The sequence below is a fragment of the Fusarium subglutinans genome (genome assembly GCF_013396075.1).
Source record: "Fusarium subglutinans strain NRRL 66333 chromosome Unknown NRRL66333_c0000489, whole genome shotgun sequence".
Taxonomy (NCBI): Eukaryota; Fungi; Ascomycota; class Sordariomycetes; order Hypocreales; family Nectriaceae; genus Fusarium; species Fusarium subglutinans.
The window spans coordinates 1-8,988 of NW_023502552.1; the positions used below are offsets into that span (position 1 = coordinate 1).

The window sequence follows — 8,988 nt, forward strand, 5'->3', positions numbered from 1 at the left end:
TTATTAAAGAACTTTTTTAAGAAATTAAAAAAGCTATTAAGTGAAAAAGAAAAGTATTAAAAGCTTTTCCTTATAATAAAGTTAAGGCTAAGAAGATAATTAAGTTAATTAAAAGAAAAAATTAAAATTAAATTAAATCTTTAGTTAAGCTATAACTAGTAATTTACTTAAATAAATAACTTTTTATAAGTATAGTATATAGCTATTAGATTTATTAAAAAATACTAATATATAAAAAAAGCTTAATAAAAAGTTTTATAATAATATATATATTAATATAATTAGGGCTAAAAAAAAGGTTAGAAAGAAGGTTTAGGGTAATTAGAAGGTAATAGTAGAGTTAAGTTTATAAGTTAATTATAAGGTTAGAAAATACACTTTGACTTTAACACAATAGCTAAAGAAGGCCAAAGCCCTTATCTAACGCCACATACCTGCGAGCATTGTTAAAAGATCGACCTATACGGTGCCGAAGAAGAGGTATTTGTGTCACATTTACCGGGGTTGGGCTGGAAAGCGCGGGATTCAACCCGGTGGCATTTCAGTTAGGAGACCATGGCTTTTACAGGCATCGGGCTGGATAATCTGGATAAAGGGTCTCGGGCTGGTTGTAGCCTGGGGAAGTATCTTCTCACACAATTCAGCAAAGGCCCTCTGACTCCAGAGCTAAAGATTTATATCCGAGCGAATGCTTTCTATGGCTTAATACCAGTAAAGCATATGGTCACCAAAGCAGAGGTGCTCGAATTTGAGATCTGGTCCCTGGAACATACCGACGAAGGGTCAGCCGTTTCTTCTGATCCCCGGTTTGACAATTGCTATGTCTTTTCTCCTGCACATAAGCCACATGGGCTCTTCGACGGCGGTATGGACTTTGTTTTGGCGACAGGAAAAGAGAAAGGCAAGTCAACCCGCGACCTTCGATCTCACACTTTATTCACACCAGACATAGATAAATTGGCCGAGAGCGAAAGGCGGGTGACTTATAGCAAGCCCATGCTAGCTGATCCCTTGGCTCAAGAAACCATCACATCGATTAAGGATTGGATATCTAAATGCGATAGAGAGCAAGCCGAAACCCACCTGATTTGCTCAGTATCTAAACCTCACTTCTTGCCTTCCCGCCTTATCCGTGTACGACCACAGGGCTCAAGATGCGAGTTGAAATTGGTTTCTGGGAAGGCGCTGAAGGAACAAGGCGTGAGATACACTGCATTGAGTTATTGTTGGGTTGCCAACATGGGTGCCACTCTGACCACAAACAACTTTGAAAGCTCTATGGCGGAAATCTCTTGGGAAATGGTTCCAAAGACGATTCAAGACGCCGCATTAACGACGCAAAGACTCGGGATAGACTACCTGTGGGTAGATTCATTCTGTATTATCCAGGACAGCCCCGACGATAAGACTCTGGAAATTAGCCAGATGACCGAGGTCTACACACACGCAACATTAACGATTATGGCCAAACGTGCCAATGATGCCCAAGAAGGCTTTCTACATAAAGGGGTTCTCCCTTCTGGAACGAGCTCTATGATGATTCGGTATCGCAATGGGGAAGAGGGAACTGTCACATTGTCATTTGAGTCAGCTCTAAGCGACGAATTGTAATGTAATTCTATTGCTATGCTGTTAATTTTTAAGTGCATCTTGCACTACAATTTGCTTTCTAACCTATTATAATACTTTATTTATATAATAGACCTACTTTTCCTTAGATCTACTATAAAGTAAATATATACTTAGCCTAACTCTTTACTAGTAAAGGAAAAACCTTTAAGTAATAACCTTTTTTTATTATATACTAAACTAGGTTAAAATAAAGATAACTTTCTTAATAAATTTATAATTTTAAGCCTTTTTATTAACTAGCTAACTTCTTATATATTAATATTATAATTTTTAAGTTAACTTAGGTATAAGCTAGGGTAGTTTATTAGTAATTAGGCTTTAATTTTTAGCTTTTTTTTAGGGTTAAGGACTGCAGGGTTTAAACCTACTACCTTTAGCTGCCTAGTCAGCTTTCTAGTCAGGCCAGTAATGTCTAACCATTACGCCACAAGCCCCCCTAAGCGACAAATTCAGGACCAGATTAGACACAAGAGGATGGGTGCTACAGGAATACTTACTCTCTCGCCGATTACTTATAATTGGGAGCTGGGCGACGGAGTGGTCGTGTCGTCAAGAACGTTACTCGCCGGGCAACGTTGATGGGTCGACAAGAGAAACAAAAAAGGAAACCGATCCCTTCAAATACAATGAAAGGTGGCGAAAGACCGACACGCTTCCTGAAGTCGGCCATAAACTGGATGCAATTGCATTCTTTGCTGCCCACCCAGGCAGAGTACTACCCAAACCAGATGAATGGCCTGTCAACCAGACCTGGAATGGTCTCGTTGGGTCATACACAGAGAGGTATCTCTCCGAACCGAGTGACAGGATCAGAGCCATCGCAGGGCTGGCCAAGAACTTCAGCGTCATGTACGAGTCACAGTATGGGTCCAAGTATGCAGCTGGCTTATGGTGCCAGGATCTTCCTGGGGCCCTCTTGTGGAGAAATTGTGACCGCCAGATGCTTCCAAGACCGGCCAAGTGGCAAGGGCCATCGTGGTCTTGGGTATCCATCAACAACAGAGTGGATTGTTACTTTGCGGACAGTTCTCTGTGCACAGAAGTTGAACATGTCAGTTGTCAGCTTATCTCTCCTGAGGCTCCCTTTGGTGATCTTAGGGAGGGAGGTGCCGTGCTTCGAATCAGAGGATGTGCAATTGAGCTGGATTGGAGATACACAGGGCCTGAAAAGTCGAAAGAGAAGTTCGGTACTGATGGGAGTGATATAAGATATCTTAACAGTGGTCACACATATGTCGATGCCAAGGTTAAACATTTTCTCGACGTACAGGAGCTTGCTACGGACTGGACGCGAATAACATTGCTTCTTATCGATCATGGCTGGTATCGTAATGCTGAAGGTATTATACTGAAAAAGGTACATGATGGGAAATATTCGAGGCTGGGGTACTTCGAGTTGGACTACAATGGAGATACCAAGGATTTCAATTCTCCTCTTCCTCCTCCTAGAAGCTGGGAGAAACAAGTGTTCGAGATTATTTGATAGGTCTCAGATATAGCAGGAAGTAATCTATGGAAGTATTCACAAGAACACTCGAATGTGGCATTGCTGTTGCGGTCTCATAGTCGATAGCTGTGATTTCGCATACCATTCCTGCATAATCTTCTTTCATTAAGCCAGGCTTCAACATTCGTTCAGTGACTACACCAATCGCATAGCATAACGACGTCTCGCCTGCTGGTTCAAACGTTGACGGATTGTTATTTTGATTGGTCAAGGCAGCCCGTCAGTTGGTGTAATCCATTTCAACGCCTGTTTTGTGATTGATACAGAGTCTGAAGATCAACGAGGCATATGAAGCAAACAAAGAAAAAATCCCAATTAACTTCAGCTTTGCCCAGCCACTTCTCGATGGCATGGCTCGAGATTTTTGCTATGTTCATTTCCATGTAGAACATTACGTTTCCAAATCAAGAAGAAAATGGCCAAGTATCGAATCTCGCCATTGATAGTTTCCGAACATCGGCACTCGGTGTTGAGCAAGTGCGGAGGAGGTCGCGATACTTCGTAATGACGGCATGATGATGTCAGCCAAAAAGGTCTCACAATAGGTAATCAACAACGTCACCATTGAAGCTTCAACATCATAACAACAAAACTCATCATTTCAGAGTTCGCTTCACAGTTGCGCGACTTAGATATCACCAATCACTACTGCCCGTACTTTACTCGCGCTCGGCCAGACCTTTCCGCACACCAACTTGGCACTGACTCGCCGCGATCAGACTCGCCAATCACCCCCCAATTCAGAAAAGATGGTGCACAACATCCGAACGTCAGTTTTCCCCTTCAGCCCCCCACGCGGTCAATTGCCAGATATACTGATATCCAACAGCAAAGACGAGTTCCAAGATGCTCTGAAGAAGTATCCCATCGTCGTCGTCGACTTTTATTCCACGCACAGCGCAGAGTCAAAGCACATTGCTGCCACCTTCGCTCAGTAAGTCTTTTTCCTTACTCTACCAAAAGGCCCCCGCTGAGAATTCTAGCGCCTATGAGTTGGACAAGTTCAAGGACTTCCGCTTCGTCAAGGTTGACATCGACGACCTGAAGGGTCTGGCGGAGGAAGTCGGTGTCTCGCAACCTGCGACTTTCCACATGTATAAGAATGGGGAGAAGATCAATGATCTGCAGAGTGAGCACAAGGAGGATCTGATCCAATTCTTGGAGACTGGCCTGTAATCGCATGGCTGGCCGGTGGGAAAGGAAGAGAAGCAATGATAGCTGAAGTGAGGCTGCGTCAAACATGCAGCACAAGTCTCCGTTTGATTGAATGACAATACTCTGTTCGCCACAAGCATCATATAATCTACGATTGTTTGATTGAGGATCTCGTTACAGTGAAATGAAATGGGTACCATTGCTGACAGTTGACGGGGTCCGCTGACCGTTGCTCTGAAAACGGGGTAACTCAACGCTACACAAAGTCAAACCCAACTCTAAATCATCTCCTAAATCCCCAAGCCGAGTTTCTATCAACGTTATCATAAAGCGCGGCTTGAAGGTCCTCATGTCAGCCCAACTCTATCTGCAAATCTCAGGTGATCAAGTGACATGTCGTCTTTGTCAGCATGCCCCACTACGTCATTGAAACATCTCAACTAAACGGGTCCTTTATCCCTTGGCATCTCCATCCTCAAAATGGCGACATCAGAGCAGATCAACAAAGGCCGCGTCGTCGGCGACTTATCATGTCAATCAAATTCATATCTTAAGACCCTCGAAACCGAAGTTATCTCGTGCGAAAAGGTGCCGAAGCAAGCGCACAAGTCGAAGAAGAGCAATGGGCATTCTCATTCGCATGATGAGTGGTTAATCGAGTGCGCCGACTCGGTGCTGTTCCCAGAAGGTATTGCACTCCCCCTTTTCTAATTTGAACAAGACTTTCCTGACATTGAATTAGGTGGCGGTCAACCTTCAGATCATGGCACAATCACCCCCCTCTCAGGCTCAGATCAAACCCCCATTCCCATCAAGAACGTTCAGCGCCAAGGTCTCCGCTGCATAATCTACTCCCCCAAGCCTCTATCCCCAGGTGACAGAATCCGTCAAGAAGTCGACTGGGAGCGGAGATGGGATCACATGCAGCAACATACCGGCCAACATCTCCTATCCGCGGTGATGCAGAACCGCCACGATCTCAAGACTCTCGGTTGGGGAATGGGCGCTGACGAGAGCATGAACTACGTTGACTTGCAGCGGAAACCAACTGAGGAGGAAATTCAGGCTATTCAGAATGAGTGTGCAGAGTTGATTCGAGAGAATCTGCCGATTAGGGTTGAGACGCCGGATGATGCGAAGCATGATAAGCTCCCTGGTGATTATGACAAGTCTGATGGTGTTGTACGCGTTATTCACATTGGAGATCTTGACACAAACACGTAAGTCCATCCTCCAAAGTCCCATCACCTACTGACTTCAATCAGATGCTGTGGAACTCATCTCTCCCAAACATCTCACATCTCCCTCATAATCCTCGGCTCAACACAATCCGTCCATGGCAAGAACTGCCGTCTTTCCTTCATAACCGGCGATCGAGCCATCAAACTCGCAACATCATCCGTCAGTGCCATCAGCTCCATAGCGAAGCTCCTTTCATCCAGCAACGTCCCAAGCGAGGTCGTCTCACGAACAACAGCTCTTTCCGACACAGTCACTGACTTGAAGCGATCTGAGAGGAAGCTTTTACTTGAAGTAGCGAAGTTCGAAAGCGAGCAGGCTATCAGGATCGTTGTGCAGAACAGGATGAATGCGTATATCCACCGTTATGACGGGAACACGGACTTTATCAATAAGATTGTTGGGGAGACGAGAGATGTTCTCCAGGGCACGGGTTTTGTAGTTGTTATCGCCATTGGGGAGCCAAAGGGTAGTGGACCAGTTGTCATTGTTGGTGATCAAATTGCTGTCGATGCGATGGCACAGAAGGTGAAGGTAGTTATCAAGGATATCAAGGGCGGAGGTGCAGGAGGTAAATGGCAAGGCAAAGTGAAGGAGTGGACGAATGCGCAACTTCTAGCGCTGAAAGAGGTCGTCGAGTCGTGAGACTCTGTGCCGTATCTATGGTCTAGATCTATTAAGTTCCATGTATCCCATCCTAAAGAAACAGGTAGACCAGTCTTCATCCTCTATCATCCCTTCTCCCATACTCAATCTCAGATCAACTGCAGAGGCCTCGGCCCAACCATCCGATTCAACTGATATCCCCTTCGTTTCGGCTGCGACTGCGTCATCTCAAACGCCTTTAGAATATGCCCAGCATCAATAGCAGGTCGCTGCGGGTTCGACATGAGGAACAGGCCCTGTCTTCTAGCCTGAAGGGCTGCTGCCGCTGCCTCATGTTCCTTCCCGCCGTGAGTTGTGATCTCCTGCGCCTGGATTGACAACGCCATGTCGGTAAGGCGCTTAACCATTTCCACGGCGATAGAGCCCAGAATCTCAATGGCGTCGTCTTTCTTCCGCAGGTCAGCAACTACGCCGATGCAAGCCCACTCGCGGAACCTGGCCTCTTTGGCTCGGTGGAAGGAGGCCTTGCGGTAGGAGCACCACTTGATGTACTCTTCCCCGGACATCTTGCTGGTGACTTCGTCGGCCCAGATGAGTCGCTCGCGGGACTTTTCGCTGATCTGGACAGCATCAGCGTCACCGCCGGGAGGTCGGACGGCGAACATGAACTCTTCGTCCCAGGGCATGAGAGCAGCGGAAGCCTCGGTGGTCTTCTTGGCGGTGTCTTCAGCGGCGTTGTCGGTGTCGGAGAAACTATCCTCGGCATCGTTCTCCGGCTTATCTTTCTCGTTCGTTGTTTTTCGGGCTTCACCGCGGAGTTTCTTCCACCGGATCACATTCTGTAGGCGAGTCATCCGGGCGGTGTCGTGGCGGACTTGGAAGAGTACATCCTTGATGGCGATGAACTTCTCGCCGCGTCGGGCGGAGAGATCTTTGGCCTTGGTCAGCTGCTTATGGGTTAGCTATATCTCCGAGGGGGAGGAGTTGTTATGCTCACAATGTGGATGATTTGGTCGCGGACAATCTGCTCCACGAGGGCGGCGGTTTCGTTGGCGATATCCTGCGTCTCACCAGCGACGAACATCATCTGTTGCTCTTAGCGAGGGGACGGTAATGAAATAGAAGTACGCATACCTGCTGAACCTCATTGGTGTACTTGGGTTCAAAGGGCGCCATGACGGGCAGCGTGCTCGAAGTAGTGTCGAAGATGTTGTGATGTTGAGGAGGAGATGGCACTCGAGCTTATGTCGGTATCCTTGGGTGACGAGAGAAGGCCTGTTTTTCTTTACAGGATTTCAGTTTATTGCTTTTTAGAACGCGTCTTAGTTCATGGCGTCCCTTTGTGATTCATAGTGGAAGATCGAAGTCATGAGGGTTGGTAGGGAGCTCTGACCATTCGTTGAAACAAAGAGGCAGCACTGCTCGACGCAGGCAGAAGAAGGACAGACGTTGGGTCTCTTTATTGTTATCGAGTCGCCTTTGTCAGTGCTATTCCTACACGCGGGAAGTCTATTGTCCTCGAACAATTGAGTATGAATGAGAATTGCGGAACATGGTCATTTGACATTTACCGTAATGCTATGGACATGATTGCGTCTTCCGGCCAAAGGCTGCTGCATCCCACTTTCAGAAGTTGCCCGAGCAATCAACTTCAAAATGCCAGACTCAAGTTCAACGGCGACAGTGAACCTTTGCCAGGCCTGATCTTCTTTGGTATCTACCTTTCCTCGAACCCAGCTCTGTCCTTCGTCTTTACTAACTTCTACCAGTGCAACACCATCATGGCTCCAAGCCCAGCCTTCCACCGTTACCAATCCTGCAGAGATGGCTTCCGAGGCCGCAGGCTTCGTTATCATCGAGTTCACTTCGACTTCCCATACCGGCCGCATCCTAACTCCCTCAGGATCTGCTGGGTCTTTCTCGTTGTAAAGGACAGATGCAAAAGGGCCAGGTGCACGAGTCCCCTCTAGTGAAAGTCTACAAAGCCACTTTGTCGAATTCGTGCCGAACCAGCCAGGGACAACAAGTCTCACCGGTCCGCCTCGTTCTTTACAGAGTGGCTCACCGTTGATCTTCCAGGCGAGAAGTACCTCAGGCCTTTGTGCCTTGGTCACCGGTAAGTCCTTCTGATAACGGTCTGCTTCGTACTCAAAGAACTTTCCCTGATCGAGACCTTCTGACCAGACAAAGTGTGCTTCAGGAAGGGGCTCTGCAAGAGCGAGAATAGTCGACAGTCGAACGCCACTCCATACCACGTTACCAATGCGCCAAGGATTGCTCGTCGGCGGTTTCAGCGGACTTCCGTAGCATTCGTGAAAGGACGTAACAGAAGTCTGAGGCAACGCTTTGAGTTGTGCCAAGGAGAGGGCGAATGGTTTTCGCACAAGGCCGTCGATTACCAGCAACCACTTTGCTTCATCGACTACAGCAGCACCCATATGTATGGTCTGGAATAAATGTTCATCTGGTGTGATAAAGGACGATAGATGGTGAGGTGTCGGCGGAGGGCGCAGGAAGAAACCTTCGGGATCAATGGATATACAAGCCTCTCTCTCGGCTCCTGAGGCTGGCAACTGGGAGACGGCATTGTTCATGGTCTTTGCGATTACTGATTCCATTTTGAAAGCTCATGGGGAAAGGGGGACGATTTATGTGTTTGCCGAATGATGTCTTCTCAAGGTGACCTCTCCCGTCTAGCGGGATCCCATCCGCGCTCCACAACCCAACGACCGAGCTTCGGCAAACAACATCCTCTTAGCTCCCGTTCTCGTCCCCGAACTCCAACAACAATCATCACGTGCAGCAATGCTTGATCCGGTCTGGTGGTCTAGTGGTATGATTCTCGCTTA

At 47.2% G+C, this 8,988-nt stretch overlaps 5 protein-coding genes across 5 annotated transcripts; 3 read left to right on the plus strand and 2 right to left on the minus strand.

Annotated features, from left to right (window-relative positions):
- Positions 1-555: 555 nt before the first annotated feature.
- On the plus strand, positions 556-3,115 carry FSUBG_14039 (uncharacterized protein; the record flags this gene model as incomplete). Its single annotated transcript, XM_036678991.1, has 2 exons — positions 556-1,607; positions 2,092-3,115. The coding sequence occupies 2 exons, from the start codon at positions 556-558 to the stop codon at positions 3,113-3,115; spliced, it is 2,076 nt and encodes a 691-aa protein (XP_036530497.1).
- A 773-nt stretch (positions 3,116-3,888) lies between these two features.
- On the plus strand, positions 3,889-4,315 carry FSUBG_14040 (thioredoxin domain protein; the record flags this gene model as incomplete). The annotated part of the gene is made up of 3 exons (XM_036678993.1): positions 3,889-3,908; positions 3,969-4,073; positions 4,123-4,315. 3 exons carry the CDS (start codon positions 3,889-3,891, stop codon positions 4,313-4,315), a joined length of 318 nt encoding a protein of 105 aa, XP_036530498.1.
- A 459-nt stretch (positions 4,316-4,774) lies between these two features.
- Positions 4,775-6,178, plus strand: FSUBG_14041 (alanine-tRNA ligase; the record flags this gene model as incomplete). The annotated part of the gene is made up of 3 exons (XM_036678994.1): positions 4,775-4,982; positions 5,037-5,514; positions 5,560-6,178. The coding sequence occupies 3 exons, from the start codon at positions 4,775-4,777 to the stop codon at positions 6,176-6,178; spliced, it is 1,305 nt and encodes a 434-aa protein (XP_036530499.1).
- A 110-nt stretch (positions 6,179-6,288) lies between these two features.
- On the minus strand, positions 6,289-7,315 carry FSUBG_14042 (transcription factor spt3; the record flags this gene model as incomplete). The annotated part of the gene is made up of 3 exons (XM_036678995.1): positions 6,289-7,086; positions 7,137-7,226; positions 7,274-7,315. The coding sequence occupies 3 exons, from the start codon at positions 7,313-7,315 to the stop codon at positions 6,289-6,291; spliced, it is 930 nt and encodes a 309-aa protein (XP_036530500.1).
- A 380-nt stretch (positions 7,316-7,695) lies between these two features.
- On the minus strand, positions 7,696-8,757 carry FSUBG_14043 (sulfite oxidase s; the record flags this gene model as incomplete). The annotated part of the gene is made up of 1 exon (XM_036678996.1): positions 7,696-8,757. The coding sequence occupies one exon, from the start codon at positions 8,755-8,757 to the stop codon at positions 7,696-7,698; it is 1,062 nt and encodes a 353-aa protein (XP_036530501.1).
- Between the last annotated feature and the right edge of the window lie 231 nt (positions 8,758-8,988).